General features: G+C 42.9%; 1 protein-coding gene across 1 annotated transcript in view; it reads left to right on the top strand.

The window, feature by feature from the left end:
- LOC138521676 (carcinoembryonic antigen-related cell adhesion molecule 4-like) overlaps nucleotides 1-21,607 on the top strand; it is a 312,017-nt gene extending 290,410 nt beyond the window's left edge. The window contains exons 7-8 of the mRNA XM_069634692.1: nucleotides 12,677-12,718; nucleotides 21,081-21,607. Coding sequence (XP_069490793.1) covers nucleotides 12,677-12,718; nucleotides 21,081-21,128 — 90 coding nt within the window. The 3' untranslated portion in view covers nucleotides 21,129-21,607. The remainder of the gene's footprint in view (nucleotides 1-12,676; nucleotides 12,719-21,080) is intronic.
- The last annotated feature ends 265 nt before the right edge of the window (nucleotides 21,608-21,872 follow it).

Below are 21,872 nucleotides of genomic sequence, written 5' to 3' on the forward strand. Positions count from 1 at the left end.
GGATGTGCCTTTGAAAGAATGCAGCAAGGGGTGACTATGGATGTGCCTTTCGAAGAATGCAGCAAGCATTACCTACGGGTTTGCCTTTGGAAGAATGCAGCAAGGATTGCCTCCGGATATACCTTTGGAACAATGCAGCAAGGGTTACCTCGGGGTGTGTCTTTGGAAGAAAATGCAAGGGTTGCCTGCAGATGTGCCTTTGGAAAAATTCAGACAGGGTTACTACTGGATGTGCCTTCGGAAGAATGCTGCAAGGCCCGCTTCTGGACGTGCCTTTGGAATATTGAAGCAAGGGTTGCCTCTTGGCGTGCCTTTGGAAGAATACAGCAAGTGTTACCTCTCGGTGTGCCATTGGAAGAAACGGGTCTCAGCTCAATATGTGATAATCAGCACTGGTTTCTGTTTTAGAAAATTATGAATGGTTTATAGCTACATTTACCATATTTCTTAACTATCAGTCTGCCCTGGGACACGGCTGTCTGGATTTTATTTTTTAGGTCAAAATGATATGATAAATTTACCTGACTATTGTTCATGTTAAGCCCTAGGAAGGGATACTCGTCTACTATTGCAACAGGGATATTATACATTTTCCAAATGAACACTGATCTATTTTTCTTAAGTTTTTTGGGGTTAAAATCATCACTTTAGTTTTTTTCCAAATTAATCATTACAACATTTCTTTTTACATATGTTTCAAAGGCAGATTGTACGTTGTGTAAGCCAATAGGTGTTTTAGAAATTAAAACCAGATCATCGACATATAAAAGCCAGGGTATCTTCACTAAGCCTAATTTTGGAAAGTCTGATACCACGTTATTAAGATCTTTACCAATCTCTGCTATAAAAAAGTTAAAAGGAGTTGCTGCTTTATACAGCCCTGTTTTAACCTTATAAGTGTTTTAATTGACTGAGAGAGTAGGCCATCTTGGGTCAGTCGAATTTGGACAGATGTGTGTGTGTGTAGAATTGGGATAAACATGATAGAATATTATTTGGACAATTTGCTTCTTCTAATTTTGCAAATAATACTCTAGAGATACAATGAAAAGCAATTCTAATGTCTATAAGGGTCATATAAACCGGTTGCCCTGCTAGTAAATGTCCACATTTAATTAAAGATAATGGGCCTCATTATGAGTTAGCCGGTCTGGAAAGAATGGTGGCAGTAAACCCGCCGCCACCGTTGTTTCTGGACAGTCTAACTCTGAGTTCTGCCGGCAGGTGGTGTTGCTCCCACCAGGTCTGACCTGGCGGGATTAACGCCACCCGGCTGCAGATGGAAATGGAAACACTGGCACCGGTAATTACGGTCCCAGTGTTTCCACTGTCCCCATTCCCATGGGGAATGGGGATTAACGGAATCTCGCCTCCAGAATTACCGGGTCACCGTGGATTGTAATGCCCCAGTGAGTCCGGCAATCACGGAGGCGGTATTTCACTATGAGTCTGGCGGCAGCCTGCCGGTTTTCCAGCACGGCTACCGCCGGACTCATAATGAGGCCCATAATGTTAGTAGATTTTTCACAGTACCAGGATGAACCCTGTCTGGAAGTTAGCAGTCAAATGCATGGAGTTTACCCAGAGTTTAACATTTCTCAGAATGAGGTGTGCAAAGATTTCACCAGGGACATCCAGTAACGCTATAGGCCGATAATTCTGGGTAAGATCTTTGGCTCCCTTTTCAAATATTTGCATTATTATAGATGCATTCCAAGTAGGAGGCATATGTCTTGTTTGTAATATGTCGTTAAATAACTCAAAAACAATTAGAACCCAGACCTCTGAGTGAGCTTTTAGCATGACATTCGTTAGCCCATCACGCCCAGGGGCTCTCAATGTGCTTTATTTGGTTATACAAATTAGAATGTCATCCTTATCAAAAAAATGTATTTCATTGGAAAACCACAATTTAGGTGCTAAATTCTCTCAGTTATGTCCTTGACCATAGGTTTCATTATAATTTTGAATCCAGGAGTGTTCATGTACAGAATTGGTTTGAAATGGCAGTTGGGTTTTTTTGAATGCATTGTTTAATGTCACCCAAATGTGCCCGCTATTCTTGTTCGCTATAGCTTTCAGCATTATCTTGCCGTCTTTCTGCAATGAATGTGCTCAATATTTTTTCCACCAATTTCGGTATCTAGTCTTAATTTTCTGAATCTCGGGCAGTCTCAAGGTTTTTCTTTAGTCTAGTAGTTGCTCTAATGTCCTTTCTCATCTGTGTTTTTCTCACGTACATTGTGATCGAATAAGTGGTTATGTTTATATAAAGGATATCCTGGTTTGAAAGGTTTGAATTTTGAATATACTCATAGCCGCAACATATTGACCATCTGATTTTACCAAATTTGGGTCTAGTGGCATGTTTTTGGAGGTTAGATGACTGTACAGAAGTTGTAGGTATTTGCTCGTCCACCTGAATCTATTTCGCCGTCCCAAAATTGTTAGTTTATTTGCATAACAGGTGTTAAAATTGTAGGTACCACCTGAATCCAGGTTAGCGATAAAAAATCATGATCACTTTGAGACTGTCGAATTACTTCAAACAGGTTCAGTGCATTGAGCATTTTCCTCTGCACATAAATATAATCAATAATCTAACATGTCTCCACGTTGGTCTAGGTGGTGAGTCGCTCTTTAATGTTCCATTAACCTCTATGAATTGTCTCTCTTTCATTAAGGCTCTCCATTTTGATGTAGCATCTGCCGAGTCTACTTTATTTGATGATAGACATTTGATATTTAAATCTCCTGCTATGATTACTTCAGTGATTTGCGTGTCTGAATTGATCTGATCAAGGAACTGCCCAACACCTTTCAAAAACCAATTATTTGATATTCCGGCGTGGTTCCAACACAAATTTAGTAGTGCAAAAGTCCCAAATTGAGATTTTATTTGGACTAGCTCAATATAGGGATTTGGGGCTGCCCATGCCACTGCAGACAGGCCACTGATAGTTTTCACAGCTACTAAAAGTCCAGAGCAGGGTCTACCAGAGGTGCCTCTAATAGCCAGCAGTAGGGCCAAGGCATGATTAGGCCATACTGGGGGCATCAGAAACCATGTCTCTTGAAGTACAGTAATATAAAACACCTTAAAGTGTCTGTTTTATCATTCAAGATGTGAGAAAACCCTCTTGTGATCCTGCCTGCTAGCCTAAAAAATATTTGCAAAGCATTCGCGGGTTGTTACATATAGTTGTTATTTTTTGCAATTGTCTGTAGACTGATGAACTCTGAGCCAACACTCAAGTGTCCTTTCATTTGGTTAACTACTCTTACTTGGTTTAGGGTCGATTGTGTACATGATTACCCTGTTCTTTAAGGAATTGGGTATGCTTATTATGATTATCTTCACTCATGCATGCAAATCTCAGATTTTGGAGAGTGCTACTCTTCTGTGGTAGTGAGGAGTTCTTCAAAGATTAACTTTTTGGATTTTGCTTATAAGCACAAACTCTATCTGGAGTTTGATGATTAATGTCAAAATCTTGAGACAGTATAAAAACAAGTTGGTACAATTGATTTCTGGCCAAACATAGCGTATTCACAATTACTCCTGATTGGATCCATAACCTCACCACACTCAAATTTGCATCCTTCACAAATTCGACTTGTGTTATATCATAAGTCTGAAGATCTTCAAGCGACTGAATATCACTAAATATATTCAGCATGCTTGCTCTATTGAGAGCGTACTTCTGGAATGGTTCAGGTCTACATTGGAGCATTAGTGAATGACAATTTTCTGTGACTTGGTTACATTTTTTAGATAACTCGTCTTCTGCTGAGGGAATTTACGATCTAATTTATTCGACTTTGAATCAAATTGCAGGGTTTGTATCTTTTTATCTTCACATAGAGTATTGGAAAATAGGGAGTTTGTAATACCACTATTTGGATCATGTAGGGCTACAGTTTGTTTCAGGGTTCATTCAATTTCATTTCTCGGTTGTTCTACGGTTAGGAATTTGGCTGTATTTTTACACTCTTTCAGCGATATTCTTTCAGCATCAATCAGAGTTTTTTGATTACCCTCATTGTTTTCCAAGAGTCTATTTGCGTCACAGATGAAGGGGAATCTCCTTGATTCAATGGTTCTGCAGCTTGTATCATGTAATTTATAGGCTCACTACTTTCATCAGTTTATTGTTGCTCATTGATTATCAGGTTTGATCTAAAGTTTTTAGTTTTTTTGTTGGTTACATTCGTTTTTTTCATGGTCCTAGTATTTGAATAAAATCTCTGTTTTTCTGGAGTTGTCAGTAATTGAATGAATTTTCTGGATCCTACTTTCATTGATTTTGGCCAGGCTTTCTGATTCTTAGGTTTTGCTTCAAATGTATTTGGGCTTTCGTCCTATTTATGAGTTGATCAGCTAAACTAGTACTAATGTCTATCTCCTTATCACTATTCTGTGTCAAGTTGATTTTAGGACATTGGGCCTCCATAGGACCAGTGATTCTGGTGTTATTTATACATTGTTCACTTATTAACGGCAAAGCTAATTTCATTTTTTCAGTACATCTATCAGTTAGTTCAGTAGAGATTTTTGACATGATTTCAGACTGGAAATAAATCTTGTTATCCAGGGTCTCATATAATGTTGCTAATGATAAAAGAGCAGTATTCATCGCGCCCAGTGTAATATCTAGGGCAACACCATTTTCTTGTTTCAAATGTACAGGTCTTCGTGGTGTCGGATAGACATACAAAACTGAAGAACATAAGGAAGAGTCTAAGATCAACATGTGCATAATAGACCATTCAGATAAATGTAAAGGTTGCAGCAGTGGAGAGACATGACACAAATTTGGAAATTGCGTATCAGGTATTAATATTACTTCTGAATCAATTTGGTTCAAATTCGTACTAAGCGAGATTTGAGCATTATTAGGAATTTCTAATGCTTTTTGTTTAAACCCAGTACATTGCAATTTAAAGCAAGACTCAGTTCACCCCTGCCATCTTTAACAGGGATAGGATCTGAGATTAGTTATGTGTTAGCATGAACTTGTACTATAGTCATAGGACCTTGGATTGCTGTCGGGAGACCCATTAATTATATCAGTTAAGGTTTACCTCTCCTGTGGTTTTGGCAACATATATTTTCTTTTTGCTATTTAGTTGTATAAGAGAGATTTTAAGGGGTATAGCGGGAGGAGAAAGGGATGCACACCATTGAGCCCGCGACCAGCGAAGAGCCAACAGAACTTGCAAAAAGAACTTACACAAATGCATGAAAGTTTAATAAGTAACAATAGGGAGTGCAGAGGAGTAGAGTGGAGAGTGACTTGCCCCACCAAAGTGGCCACCAAAGTGGCCACCCAGTGGAACATCATGCTGAGAAATATATCCAGTTTCTCTGTGGGCAATTCTGCCAGAGTGAGAATAGAGAGAAGGGTGTGCTGAATCTGTTTGCATAGGATATAGTCATAATGCTATTTTCTGGTGGTGATATTTGTAGGAGAGAAGGCTTTTCAGAAATCTGACTACTACAGATGGGCTGGCTCGTCAAGGGCAGGGGTCAGTTCAGTTACTTGCCTACCAGCACAAGATGTGGCCAACATTTCCAAAGCCAGATTGGCATCTTGCTAGAACCTGCCAATTGATAAAACTCTGTTATATTATAAGCTGTACAGATGAGCTAATTCAGGTCCAACCAACTTCCAGTCTTGTGTGGGGTCCCCCAAGGTTCCCTCCTCTCCCCAGGTGTCTTCAAACAATACAAGGTACCTTTAGGAACTCTCCTAAATGTCCCTAAGCTGTTCATCAAGCAGTACACTGATGACAATCAGCTGTACAGCAAGGTTAGTGGCCCCAAGGACAATGCTTGTCACTGTGAATGCCTGGCTACAATCCAAACATGGATATAAAACACTTATCTCAAACTGAAGCCCATCAAGACCGAATTCAACCTCATCGGTTCCCCCACCAAAGAACAACCCATGCAAGGATGACCGTACAACGTGACCCTACAAGGTGTCCCCCCACAGCTGTCAAACTCAGACAAATCCCTGGGCTTTATTGATGACCATATCCTTTCCTTGGCCCAGTACATGGCCTAAAAGGCACAAACCGCATGGCTGAAAATCTCCAAACTACAAAACATCAAACCCTTCACCCCCCTTATGATGTCTGCACAGTGGTCCAAGCACTTGTGAGCTCACTCATTGACGGGTGAAATGCCCTCCTTACTAGGTTTCCAGCTATGCACCTAGCCCCCATCCAGGCAGCCCAACATGCCATAGCCTGCCTCAAAACAGGTGCCCTCAAATTCAACAGAGTCAAGGTGATCTACAGCAAAGTGGAGGAAGGAATATGTTTCTGATTGGCTCTTTGTGTTAAACTTTCTTCCTGTTATTGAACTATTAATAGGTTTGGCACATTTGATGGTTTGCCCATTCCCGTAGGACCTGTTGTAGGCATTGTGAACACAAACTGCCTGCTTGTGGTCCTTTTGAAATCATGCAAAAAGACACCAATATTTCTTCTGCAGCTTTTCTCCTCTTTTAGACCCATCAGAGTCCAAAGTAAAGCAGCTGCAATCCATAGTAAGACAACAGTGTGTTGTCTAATTGCTGTAATCTGATTGGCTGACAAGTTTTCAATCACTACCAGGGCAATTTACCAATATCTGAAAGGAGCTCACCTGGCACTCTCGTCTTGCAGAGTAAATCAAATTGACAGTCTCTCCGCTAGCAGTAATATCCAGTGGCAAGATTGTAGATGATTTGTTAGCCACTGGCTGTAACTTGTGTATCAAATGCCGTAATCTCTCTCTCTATCTCTCTTCTCTCTCTCCCTGTCCATCAACGACACACAATCTCATCGCTCTTTTTCCCCCTGTCTCACTGTTTAGCTCTGCCTCTTTCTCGGTGGGTGAGAGTCACATTGGCAGGTGCACATTTGTGAGAGTCACTGCAGATATTTCTGACAGCAGCACGACCAGAGGAGAAACACAGATATCTTGAAGGAGGGGAGGGAGGTTGTGGTGTGCCATGGTTAAAAGTGAAATGTGAAAGGGGAATGTGAGCAGCAGCGGTGATTGCAGTGGCAGAGGAATGCCTAGAAACAGAGACCGACTTGGTATTTTCAGACATATATTGTCATAGGGTGGCAGATATTTCACCATCACACTGAGGGCAGACTGCATGGGGATGTTAAGGAGGACACAAATAGACTAACCTATGCATATAGCACTTACCTCCTCTGTCATCTCTCTAAAGCTCCAGAATCTTCCCAGAGTCTAGCACAAGTTCACATATCTAGCATCTGGCCAAGGGCCCCTGAAACCCCACTCACAGATCAATCTTATTATCCTCACATGTTTTTGAGCCTAAAGATGTTTTTCCATCACACGGTCTATTTTACAATATCTACAAGTGATGAAACTTACATGTCTACTAAATTCATTCAGTGGTTTCTTAGTACGGTGGGAATAGACTTCGGCCCCACAAATTACCATGTAATGAAACGTATCATGGACATATCTATGAAATGTGCATGTCTTGTGCACGTGATTGCATGTTACCTGTTGTGCATGTGATTTACCTGTAAAGTATTGAAGAGCCCCAACTCTAGATCCTCAACAGGAGCTGTCCTGAAAAACAGGAATCACAGGGCACACCCTGCACATAAGCCTTACACAAGGGTGGGCATTTTATACCAAAGGGCCTTTGATGCTATCAGTATGAGAAGTGGGCAGGGTTAGTCTAGCCAGAGGGAGCTCAGCATAAGTGGGGAAGGGTTCCACCATCTTTCCTTCTCTGAACCTCGCTTTCCTTCCTGTCTCCACCATCTCCGTCAGCACAAAGCACTGTAGCTATGAGGCAAGCAGGCAAATCCCACTTGTCACAAGAACAGATATTGGACCCCTTAAATAAGGAGCACATTTGTCCAATCCCCTGCCGGTGTTTTCAGATAAAAATAGGGGTATCCCACTCCTTCTTTTATTCACCTTTGGACAACCCATGACTTAAGGAAGAATTAATTTTGACCTCTTTTGGGAGCATTGATATTTCCAAAGATCTAAGCCATAAAGGGGAAGATGGAAAATTCCAAAACAGTGGCAGGCTCTGCCCCCTACCCACTCCAAGGGCACATTGGATGTGACTCTTACTGAGGACCAGGAGCTGCTGACTCTGCACCAAACCTTCATAGGATGGGAGAGAAGGACCTGGATAGACTGACCCTGTCCTAGAGCCCCTGCAGTGGGTCTCACACAAACTGGTGGGATAGATCAGGCAGGAACCCTGTTCTACCACTTCAAACCAGTTGAATCACATTTGAACTGTGCTCACCACACTCAAACCAGTGAAACACACCGGTGCTGCTTTTGATATTCAGCGAACCTTTGAGCGACCACTGCTTTACACCAACCAAACCGGCTCTCTGCCACATCAAGCCGCATGGAGTACATTGCCTGTTTCGCTCGAAATACCTGCTTGCCACTGTAGCCAAATCGAACCGATTTTCTTCAAAACCCGCATCTGATCACGAAGGTCACTGCATTGAACCGAAAGACCACGACTCGAACCATTGGAGCATCGCATCACTCGCTAAAACAAACCTGTGGTTACCAGTGTCTCAAACCGACTTGACCACAGATCCGATCCTGGTGAGTCATGCAAACAGCACGACCGGAATGTCGCACTAGAGCCGCAATAAGCTCTCACTTCGAACCAAATAGATGCCAGCTCGCTACTCGACTCAGCATGACCCACGGCACCGGAGCCTGGTTTGCATCGAGGTACAGATCTGAACCTGGATTTACACTGTTTAACCTTCAAACACTGTATTAAGGTACTTTCAAAATTAACCTGTTTCCCTGGTCCACCTTTTGGGGCCTTGGAGACTGGCTAAGAACCATGTGCACCATTTTCCACTGAAAGACATATTCTTTTGAATTCCTATTGCATTTCTTGCCTATTTTTCCTCCCAGCTGAAATTCCAGAGTGTTGCACCAGTACATTTTGCATTTATGTCTTTTTTTGACAGGGGTCAGTTTTTATAGTGTTTTTATAGTTATTTGTAAATTGGTGTGTTTAATTAAATGATGTGTATTGTTATAGAAACTCGATTGGACATTTCATTTATTTTGAACTCTTGTACTTTGCTATTTGGGTTGCTAATGGATCACGTTAACACCCCTTCGGAGAGTCCATCCATTGGTCAATGTTACCAGAAAAGGTGAAGGAGATAGATCTCTTGGCTGTGCCTGTTTTACCTTTATGATTGGGACCATGGTTATTAGTTTGTAGAAGTGTCGGGGATGAGTAAGCAGGTTAGCCACTACTCATCATTATACTCCGGCAGTGAAGAAGTAATCTCAACACAAGTCACATGTAATGTTTATTTCATGTCTATTGTCATCTATGTTCAGACCACAGTTCGCCAAAGGGCCACAAACCCAAACGTGCTTCAAAGTCATAACAGTAAGGCACTATACACATATGAAGTAACATAACAACACTTTGAGCACTTGTACACAGCATCATTATCTCTTCACAATCCAAACATCTCTAGACGCCTCCCCTCATCTCTTCACAACGTCCATAATTCTCCAACGACCCAGGAACATTGCTAGGCCACTGCCACAGCATCTCTCCACAACTCGAGCCTCTCTCCACAGCCTCTACGTTTTCCTCGGTCGGAGCACTTGACCCAAACCCAACATGACCACAGCGCCATTACCTATCCACAGCCTAACCAATTTGCCATAAGAACATTCCCTTAAGGTTCCGCCTCTCCCTCCAGTGCACACAATCACATATTCATCCTCCCAGTGCCTTCCCACAGCCCCATATCTCTCCACATCCACTTGTTTCTCCAAACACCCAGCATCTTTCTGCAGTCCCAGGACACCCAAGTCCTCCCCAGAGCCCCCTCATCTCCACAAAGCACAACCATGTCAGTTCCTATAAATGTGATTCTTGTACAAGAAAATTAACTCCTACTGATAGTAGAAACATACACACTGACATCAAGAGAGTCTTCTAACTACCGAATCATGTACTCGGGCAGCAAGAGAGGGACCTCTCATTGAACATTGAATCAAACTAAACACAGCGATAGCAAATGAGGGTCTTCTTGTTGGCCATAAAAACAGACAGTGGAAAGAAAGGGGCCCTTAACTGAACACAGAGACAGCAATGCTGGTGTGCAACGCAGCACACAAGGTGTAGATGATCTTGAATATGAGTTCAAGGGCCAAGGGCATGGCTGCCTCCATACCGGGTTCCAGCTCTGGGTTTCTTCAATGAAGAATTACCGGGCCATTCCAACCTTGGGGGACCCGGTAATTCCTCCTTGAAAAAACCCATCCCCTTTCCCATTTGAGCCCCCATAGGGCTCAATGGGAATGGGGAGGGAGCTAATAACGGGCCCATTAATAATGGGCCCGTTATTAGCTCCCTGGTCACTTTGCGGGACCCGTTAAGGACGTCTGGTCTGACCAGACATTCTGAGCGGGTCCCGCAAGGGAACCTCGTAATAGGGCATCCCGTACTGAACGGTGCCGGTCCCGTACCGGCACTGTTCATTACAGGACCACCAGAGTCGTAATGAGGCCCCAAGTGTCTCTTACATGCCCTCACTGACAGCACTTTTTCAAGGTAATACATAGTGACAGAGACAGGCACAGTACTCAATTTGGCTACTTCTTGCCTGAGGCGTACATGTATTACCTTTGTTAGGATGCTTAGTGTAGGCATTAGTGTATATTTTATTTCTGGCTTGTGGGAGTTTTAGCTCACTGCCAGTACTCAAATACGTTTGAATGGAATACATGGCAGATAAGGTGATAAGCTAGCACTGTAAGTCAGTTGCTGGTGTTTAAAGGGAGCACAGAGTAATATAAAAGATGGGTTGTTGTGTTTTTACTAGTGTTGACCCGCCATTTTCGAGTCAAAGCATGGATCAGGTGTATTTACAAAAGTAATGTTTTAGAGGTGCAGGCTGTGCACAGCTGTAAAATGTCTTATGAACCTTTTACCGGATGAGATGCGAGATGCAAAACATCTCCTTGTGCTTCCATCTCCTAGAAGCATGTGACTTGTGGCTCAATGCCTGCGCAGATAAAGAGTTCTCACTATAGTTTGAGATGGGGTGGCATGTGAAGACTGGAAAGTGTCAGTAGGTAGAATTGTTCTGACCCTAAATATATATATTTAATAGCTGTTGCCCGCGGCTTCGCTCGCATGGATTTTGGGATTTGGTACCATTGTTTTGAAAAATTAATCTGTACGAAATATAATTTACAGGTTGATGTCTTAACATAATAAGCAATGTTTATTGCAGAGGTTAGTCAGGGTACAGTGGCTACACAATAAAGATAGGTGTTCCACTGATGTGCATCCGGAAATGTTTTCGGGTTGTAATTACAAATAGACAATGAGACAGACAAAAAGATTAAAATGATTTATTTGGCATCTGCAACCTACAAAAAAATCTATTTGAGTACTTTTTTGTAAACTACATTTGTGGTTCTCCCTTCAGGTGCTAGGATTACCAGAGAGTTAGGTGAGCTCACACTGGAACAGGCCGCATAGAACTGCCCATGAGAGAAGAAGTCTTACCGTAGGTCAATCCCTGCTACCTTTAAAGTCTGCCCCTGAGATTTATTGATGGTCATGGCAAAAGAAACCTCTAAGGGGAACTGAAGTCTTTTGAATTCAAATATATTTTCTGAAGTGATAAGAGGTATTCGAGGTATGAACATGGACTCCTCCTGGCCAGAACCGGTTAGCACCGTAGCCTCAATCACATTTTTGTGGAGAGCTTTCACTTGCAATCTGTGTTATTACAGAACTAAGGTGAGTTGAGGTTCCGGAATAAAATCACTGGTGCTCCCACTTTGATAAAAAGTTTGTGTTCAGGAGGACCTTGAGGGTTTAAAGTGTTCAAGAACTCAACAGGGTAATGGACTGCGTTATCACTTTGAACCACTGAGTTTACAGATTTGTACTCCATTTGGACTCCTCCAAAAGAATCAATAAGTATCCTATTGATTACGACAGCCATGCTGTTCTTTGGAGTTAAAATGGAACGCTGAAATAACCATTCTGTAGATTTCGCCATTCGTTTTTTTGTGTCAGGGTACATTTTGGAACTGAAATCTGCTAGGGATTTGACGACTGTGCATATGTCGGAAGGGATGAACATTTTGCTATCAAATATGGGATACTCTCTGGTACCAATTTTAAGAAGCAGTTCAGAGGACTGACCTGCAGACACATCATGGTGCAAATTCCACCTCCCATAACTGGATTTGGAACATGGAAAATCATGTGTTTCTCTATTTTTGAAGAGGAATCTAAATACCAATGTCCACTCCTGTAACATCTTAGGTTTTTGATATATAGGCATCCTCATAAAATAATTCACCACTTTTCACCCCCTTAGGGATGGCATTTTCAAAAATCCTTCCTTCTGTGTTGGGTGCCTACATCATGAAAACAATGTACCTTCCACATTTCATGTTCCTAGATTAAACGGTTTTAGCTGGGCGTTGATGAGTCAGTCAGTCACCCCTCCCCACTTTCAGAAACATCAACCTTTATGCACCCTTTATGCAAGAGTGTGTTGCTTGTAAATGTTGACAGATCTGCCTTTCCAAATCTACAAATGTGTTAATGCCTGTTATTTGTCTGTCTGTGCCTCTATCCCTCAGGATCTGAACTCAAATGCTACTGAAGATGAAAACGTGTACACGGTAAGAGATCCACATGGAACATTTGTAATAAATGAAGGAAATCTTGGATATATGTTCTGCTGAAATGTCAATGTAATAGCCAGCATGGGTGAAACCTTGGCTTTTACAGAATGGTGTACCACTCCTGGAAAAAACACCATGGACCATACACACAGACCTCTGAGTCTGATTATAGAGAGCAGATGAACCACACAGCTCTCTTGGACTAAAACTATCACCATTGAAATTCTGATCAGGTCTGTGCCCTTATTCTTCTCATTCTATTCATGCAGTAACACTGTATACAACTATAGCACATAAGTAAAAACACGTGAATCATAGATCCAGTGCAGATGTAGGTCAACCCATCATTCATCAAATAGGCTCACCAGGGGAGAATGGCCAACTTCATGTCTACATCCACGTGATCACCCGTGGAGTATCCCACAGATCAGTCTGATTGCTGATTTTCTTCAAGAGGTACATGGCTGCACTAGCGCTCTTACACAGCAGCCACAAGGTTGAATACCACACCGTATTGAATGCAAGAAGGTAACAAAGGTCAATACAGTTTACCTATTACCTCTGAGATTTTACGGAGTAAATATCCACAAAGCAGCTCTGTCTGAAGAGTTCTAATAATGCAATCCTAATTTTAGGTCCAGTCGACGGCATCCCTCTGACTTTTAACCCACCCAAATGGGCTAGTCAAAAATACCACACATACTAACAAGTGTATTCTATTGAAACTTCTGCCCACTGCCAACTATTGTTCTCGGGTGGTATTGACCTCTTGTTATAAACCACCCAAATCATTGTGCCAATTCCTTGAGTTCTCTTATCCGTACTATGTAGACCACAACTATGCTGCCTGAATTCTCATTGGTGTAAACTGGTCAGAACACAAATTCTGCCTGTACAATAAAGATACTACAGTAATGGTTTGAGTTCAAGTCTCTTTGCCAGGCCCACAAAACCTTCACAGAGTAGAAGCCAACTGGGAGCCGAAGGTCTGCCTCCAAAATTGTGTTGGCCACATCCAGAATAAGAACACATTGTTTTGTTGGTCGTTCCTTTCACACAAAAAATGCTTGTTCTTCTAGAACTTTACCGACTTATCCTTTTGATTTGAAATGGATTGTGTCAGGTTCAGAAGAATTTTGAAGAAGCACCTAATACATCCAGCCTATATGGAATAGGACACTTCTTGTTTACCACATCACTCTTGACCAGTCTCTGATCCTATCCCCAGACACTCCCTACTACCTGACAACAAAATATTTGCAGGTTTGGCAGATACCAGCCAAGACATGCATCACATAACAAAAACCCCAAAGTAAATATATTTAAACAAATAACACCTGCTCTTTGTAGGCTCATTGTAAATGTAATTTAAGAAATACCCCTGAAGGGAAGACAATGAAGCACTGCATCTGTTATTACATGATACCAATCACAAACTTCAACTATGGGGTAGTTCAGAGGTGGGTTTAGTGATGCTGAACTTTAACAACCTGACATTGTGCCTCATTCTAAGTCAGCTGGTGTAGTAAAGAAAGTGCCGTTATTCATGGATACTGGCCTTTTTACTGCACAGGCTGACTACGGGTTTGACGGTGGGGCACCTGGGTTACATCTAGCTAAAGGCAAAAAAAACCTCAATACCGGCACTGGCATTGCCAGTGCTGGTAATGATGGCACATCCCCTCATGGAGTCCTTTGGGACTCCATGAATGGGGATTTACACTGTCACTCCTGCACCTGTAATCCGGCAGCAATGCCGCTGGACCAGGTGCTGGAAATGGTAACTACATTTGCTGGTATCCTGGCGGCTTTACCACCAAGATACCTGCAAAGGTGGAATCAGGCCCATTGTACTTCCTGTGGGTTTTGCCTACTACAAACCGTGAGGATGCTCCAACAAAGCAGCCAGAGCAAAATGTCCAAAACGACAGGGTTGGCATCTGATGAAGGAAGGTTAACTAGAACAACTGTTAAGAACTTGGTCATATAGTTCCCTGACTTAGGAAACAGGTGTGTTCATATGCTTGTGAATGCTGTCACCAACCCTTACCCCACTTAGAGGCAGAATTACTGAAGTGGAAACCCTGAAGATGCCCCCTGAGGTGGAAATATATTAAATGATTTGAGCATATTCTACTAGAGGTGCAGCTCCCCAAAAGGCCTGTTTTGGCACTCTAATTTCAACATAAAATTGCTCTTAACTGAAAAGGTATAGAAGGCAATGCCATAAATTGAATCTATTTTGAATCGCATAATCCCTGCATTATATTCAAGGGAATCATTGAAACCTATATTGCATTATGACTCTGCCAACTTAATGGCTCTGCATAACAACCAAGTTTCCTTCCTCCGACCCCGATGAGCCATCAAAAGAGGCAAAAGAGTTGTGTTTGGTTAAAATACCACCCCCACTCTACTTAAATTACAAAACAACTCAACAATTCTCACACTCTTGTCATTCTACTACAACACCCACTCCTTCTTTTCTGTCCTTCACCTCCTACGCAACTTGCTCCCACCTGTCACTCTGAGTGTTCTTATGGGGAACCTTATTCTCTCCGAAATTTCTAATGCCAATCAACTCAAACCAGAATCTCCCGTTTTCGGCATCCCCATCTATTCCTTTCGTACCCTCCTCGCAAACACTAAAGGTGGCTTTCTGGATATTGTCTTTCTCTCATCCAGGCTCACAAAAATAGTACCTCACTATTGAACACTCAGCATCCGACCACTCTCTCCATCACTTTGATAACACAGCTCATCCTCTTTTTCACTAACCCATCCACTCCACATAAAACATCAGTTCAAACCAACCTCCATGAAAAGACCCCTATCTGTTTCAATTGCAATCATCTTTCCTTCCTCTATTCTCTGCTCAAATAATATCTACCAACCAGACAATCAATGACTTCAACTCAGCTTTCAGGACCCCTTTTCAAAAATTGCTACCCTTCCATCACGTTTACCCTTCCTCTCCTAATCTCCAGCCATGGATTACTCCTGAAATCAGTGTACTCAAGACAGGCATGTGCTTCCACATTTGCTGCTGGCATAAATCTCTTCCCTCCCACTCCTCTCTGTAATCTCACCGCTGCCCTTAATAGTACCAAGGCCCTCCATTTTGGCAATCCCATCTCTTCCCCCACTCATATCTCCTGAGGTTATCCTTTTACCTCTCAACTATTTTGACGCCCCCTCCCTCCAACTCAACTTCTATATCAGCAAATTACTAAGCCCTTTCCTTTTCCTGCAAAATCTCAAAGATTTGTGAAAACCATCACTTCTCTCCTTCCCTTTCCTTGTCTCATCCTCCTGCCATCCCTCCAATAGCATGCCTTTATAAAATCAAACCTGCCTTACCTACTGAACCTTTGCCTATGCCCTACACAATCACTGAGCCCTGTGCTCGGGATTAACTCTTTAAAGCTCAAGTCATCAAAGATTGTTCATACCACTCACCCCTCTTCAAAATCTCGCTTTTCTCAGGTATCTTCCGTACATGCTACAAAATGTCAACTTTTCTAGCTTCCCGATGCCCTCAACTAACCCAGACATTCTTGTTAGCTATAGTCCTGTCTCCTCCCGCACTACTGCAAAATCCTTGAACAGGAGAAGATTGTGTCTGTGATCACTTTTTTAAAAAAGCCCCTCATCATAACAAAGATCAGGGATCGTCTCTCGGGAATCACAACTCCTTTGAGGCCCTATGCGGGTGCGCACTGTTGAGGCATTCTTTTGGGGACACTTGTGCATAAACATAATGCGCAGCGCGAAGCACTGACTTGAAGCCTGTTTTACATGTTCTTCCTGCCGGACTGGGGACACGTTACGCTACTCGTAACAGCTGAGAGGATGATGATTAGGATCTGGACGGCAGGGATTATCAGGTGTTGCATATAATGGCAGTGGGCCCAAGGGTAAAGAAGGCACTGGAAAAATGAGAGCGGAATAAGGGCTTAGCTGGAAGCACATTAACCCATTTATTGTTGTGAACTGGTGGGTGCACAAACTCTAGCAAGGAGCTCTCCACTATTCGTCAGTAAGACCCTGCCTGAGCCTCAAGGCATGTGGTGTTTATTCGATCAAGCGGAGGGTATTGACAAAAACAGGGTGGCATATCGCCACCATGCAGGCAGGATATTCCGGCAGGGGTCCCCTTCCTGGGCACACCAGTCTGGGTGCCTGTGGTTATAGATGCTATTTCCCCGGAGAAGATCAGTGCCTTGTTGCTTAAATGCTTGGCTGGCGCGTAAAAAACATTTCTTCCTCCGTGAGATGATAGAAGATTTCAATTTAGATCACCTATGACTTAGTACACCAGGGGTATTCTGCGATTGCAGAAAATCATCCCAATGGACGGGATGGCGTGGGTGGCAATTATTTTTAGAGATATTTTAAAAATGACTTAAAAAAGGCTACTTGTATCAACTGCTCTGAACTATTACACGTAAAGTGTTTGCACAACAGATCCTCCTCTGTAGATTGATTACTAGTATACCATCCGCCGGATGCCGATAACTAGTTCCACAGGCTGCTGGCAGATGCTGTGGCACAAGTGATTCCTTTTTGCTCTTGACTGATTGTGCTGGCTGATTTTAATTTCTGGGCTGAGGATGTTGAAAGCCGTCGGGTTCAGGTCTTTTTGAAGTCCCGCTCTATGCTAGGGTTAAATCAGTTGGTGGTTGGGCCTACTCATAAAGCTGGCCACACCCTGGGTTGTATTTTTGATAACTGTAAATGGGTGGTGGTGGCCCCACCAACCTGTTCTATCGTCCAATCATGCTGGTGTCTTTTTTATGGTGATAATGTATTCCCACCGCCCGATAGAGTAGGAGGTGGGAGTAGTGTATGAGTTTAATAATTGGGATAATATGAACTCGGATAATTTAATACCCTTTTTTGAGCATCTAAACTCTGTCACTTTCCCAGTAGAACCCGATGTTTTATTAGAGACGTTTTACGGCACGCTCAGCTCACTAAGGCCGTGAAGAGTTTTGCACCTGCGTCCTTAAAGAAAAGTAGTATAAGGGGAAAAAGAAGGAGTGGTTCCCCAATACTTTGAGCTGCAAAAAAACATAAAGTAAGAGCACCAGAGAGGGCCTTGTGTGTACATTTGAATGGAAAGGCAAAAGGGGATAACAAACGCTCCCTTTATAAATAAAATAAAATGGTCATTAGGGCTATGCAGCACTATTGTTTGGCTCGAATCTGTTTGAGTTTGAACATGCCCAGGACATTTTTACAGTCCTGGAAGAACTGCTTGACCCTGTGGCTTTTGAAAAAGCCTTGACATCTTCTCAGCAGTTCTGTGAGGAAACAAGTGATTTCTTCATGGACAAAATCAGATATGGGGCCCCCACTCTCTGATCATCTTGACGTGATCCCAGACCTTCCAGTGGTTGGTGACTTGATCACGACATTCACTCAGATTAATCAAGTATACCTGCTGGATATGATGGGGATACGCCACCCTTCGGGATTGATTTATGACTCCTGCCCGGGGGGGTATTCTAAAATCTGCTATGGGTTGATCACAGAAGAGCTTTGCCAGATCATAACAGCTCCTTTGACTCTGGTATAGTATTGCCTTCTTTGAAGAAGACAGCATTGATCCTTTGTTTGAAGACACACACTCTTGACCCCTCCTGCTGCACAAATTATAAGCCTATTTCGTTACTTCCCTATATCAGCAAGCTAATGGAAAGGCTAGCAGCAGAGCAACTACAGACCCATGTGGAAACACAGGGGTGGCTTGATGCTTCACAAGCAGGCTTTAGACTGGGTTGCAGCACTGAGTCAGTGCTGGTGGCAGCAGTGGACGATTTGAGATGGGCAGTCGACCGCGCAGGTGCTGGGATTTTAATATTATTGGATCTTTCAGCTGACCTTGACACGGTCATCCATGCCATTCTCTTGTCCAGAATGAACAGCTACGGGATAAGAGATAGTACCCTTCAGTGGCTCTCCTATGTCTTATCAGATGGATCTCAGGTGCTGGTATGTGCTTCCTTTGAATCGGGTTCAAAACCAGTGTCTTGTGGAGTGCAGCAGGGTTCTTCCCTCAGCCCCCTGATGTGCAATCCTCATATGAGACCCTTGGTACACCTTGCAAGGTCTGCAGTGTCTGATTTTACATCTACACAGATTATTGTCCAAGTAGGTGAGGATGATGACCTCCTTAGAAGCAGGGTGAAACTGTGCGTGGAGCACGTTAGTACATGGATGCAACAAGACAGGCTTACATTTAATATCCAGAAAAAAGAGATATTAAACTGCCCTGTTCTATGGACAGTATCAGGCCTGGCAACTTGGGGGGCCACGAGGCTACAGTATAGATGTCCCATTTTTGGCCCTAATCTCTCAGGAGTTGCCCCTCACCACTCCCAAAAACTAAGAACGTGGGATTCTGGCTCAATTCCTCCTTATCTTTGGAGATTCAGACATCTCAAATATCTAGTGCTTGTTCTTTCCATCTGCAGACTTCTTTAAAATGTCTAATTCAGATAGTGAATGCCTTCATGTCTAGCAGGCTTGACGTCTGTAATTATATTTAGGAATGCCTAAGATAGCAGTAGGCAGACTGCAAAGAATACATAATGCAGCTGCTAGTGTGCTGTTGCAGTCTGGACGGAGAGAGCATATCTCTCCGGTTCTGCAAGCTCTTCTGGGACTCCCGGTGGATAAACGGATAATGTTTAAGATGGATTGCCTCTTACATCTCTGATCGATCCTTCTCCATCTCTTGGAACTTACTCCTTTCTAAGATCATCCCCTACCAGAAGGAGTCTCTCGGGGGACATTGTTGCCCCCTTCTCTTTACCCTCTGTGACTCATTCTTAGACAAACTCATGTCTTCCTTCCGCTTCTCATTTAATCTCTTTGCAGATGATACCCAAATCGTCTTCTCCTTCTCGGTCCTCACCCCTGAACTCTTTCTATCTCTCCACACTGCCTCATGCTGGTTAGCTTTGTATGTGCAGATGTCCCCTTTTCAAATTCTTTCTAATAGTCTTTAACTCGATTCACAGACTAACACTTTTCTATGCTAGATTTCTTCCTTCTCCTCTAGTCCAACCTTTTGCTCCAGCAACACTCTCGGCCTTGCAATTCCTTTCCCACCCTGTTCTACTTCGCAATTCCGTTCCTTCAATCTGCTTGCTACTGAAACTCCCTGACCCCTTACAGCAGAAACACCACCAGCATGCAGGCCTTCAATATAGCACTTAAGGGGCCTCATTCCAACCCAGGCATTAAGGGGTTTACGGCGCCGTAAACGGCGCAGACCCTTAACGCATGATTACAAGGTCCCTTAGCGCCATGGTGAGTTTAACGCCTGCTTTTTGCAGGCGTTAAAATCCATGGCACTAAGGGACCTTGGAGATAATTACGGCACCGTAATTTACGGTGGCGTAATTATCTCCTTCCCCACTCCCATTATGCCCTATGGGGCAAAAATGGGAATGGGGACGGGTAAATGGGAAATGGGGATTTACTGCCCCACTCACCTTGGAATGGGGCGGTAAATCCGCCAACCACCATGGCGTAAACATAGTTTACGCCATGGCGGTAAAGGTACGACCCAGGCGGTAACTTACCGCCTGGGTCGTAATGAGGCCTAAGGTCCCTTGCTTCTCTTGGAAAATGTGATCTTCTTCTCCATACTCATTTTCCTCCCATCCTTACTGTTCATCTCCCATGCCACTGAACAGTTCTCCCTCCCCCTAGTCTGTTGTCAGTCATCTCCCTAGTCTATGCCCCCTCCCCTACTGATCATTCATATTTTTCTTTCATATCGTTCTGTAAGGTACCTGGCCCCAGGACTTCTCTGTGTACAGTAAGCATCTTAAATAAGTTGTTTCTGGAAGGGGCACATTGTTCTTCTGAACAAATAAATATAATAAAAGGACAATATCTTGCAGTGGAAGAGGTCAAATTAGTAACCGTATCAACCAAAGTGCCTGGAACAGACGAAAGGAAGCAATTATTTGGGTTGTTCAATGTGTCCCTAAGGGATCCGTATTCAGTATTTGCCATTACCTCATAAGAACCACAGCATTAGGACTTTACTGCTGTGACAACATCGAAAAACATGCAGATCTGCAGGTCAGGTTTTACCACAATCATAAATATCAATTGTCATCCCTGTTAGCGGGCTGGTATGGATATGGTACAGCCTACCATGTACTACTGTACCATGTAGAATAATGCACAGAATGAGATGCGGGGTTCAGAATGTGGACATAAGTGTCCATATTGGTGTACGTTGGGTAATTTCTGTGAAATGCTCTATCTGCTAATCACTGTACAACTGCAAACCTCTATGAGCTTGACAGTTAAATGTATGTTCTTTCACTTCCAGGAATTGGAGTATTCTGACCGAAACCTGTACAACCGCCTGCAAAAGTGACAAGATGGGGAAAGTGCCTGACTGACAGACCGAACAACGTAGATAACAACGGATCATGATCTCTTCAAAGCATCATTATTGCTTCTCCATTTTCTAATCCAATGGACATTATGCGTCGAGTTAAATAAATGGTCCATCTCATGCTAACAGTGCTGCCGTTACAAATGATACCACCTAGACTATGGAATATATGATACCGATAACGCAGTATCTATCTTTTATCCAATCAATTACATCACCCCAGCTGAAAATGCTGCATTTAGCTTTATTATAAATAATTGCAATGCTCTGGGCTGCTAATGCTACAAATATACATAATTGATCCAGTTCTAATACTCGAACTTCCCCCTGCGTTGTGGAAGGCACTGCTATTGAATAGCTTTCAGTGTTGAATGTTGACAATTATTGCACCGGCAGCCCCGGTTAGTATTTCTTAACTGTCCTCTGTGAGGCCAATACAAATATTTGCTTTCAAACTATAGCTTGGGTGTGACAGTTTTGAGGTGTCTGTGTACACTTTTTGACAATAAGAGTTGATCCTACAATGCATGCTTTTCGAAGGCCCCCTTTTGGTAGCAGGAGAGTTCCCCAGATAAGAAGCGTGTGTGTTCATTTTATGTCAGTTGATGTTGGAGATCAAGTCACAAAGGTTGTCTGATGCATACCCCTAAACTGGGCCGTGCTGGCAGGTTGCCACCTGTTACAGACTGAAAGTCTTGTTTCGACTGGCAGCTATTCCTCTGT

The sequence above is a fragment of the Ambystoma mexicanum genome, chromosome 1q (assembly GCF_040938575.1).
Source record: "Ambystoma mexicanum isolate Mex_15411 chromosome 1q, UKY_AmexF1_1, whole genome shotgun sequence".
In the NCBI taxonomy this organism is placed as follows: Eukaryota; Metazoa; Chordata; class Amphibia; order Caudata; family Ambystomatidae; genus Ambystoma; species Ambystoma mexicanum.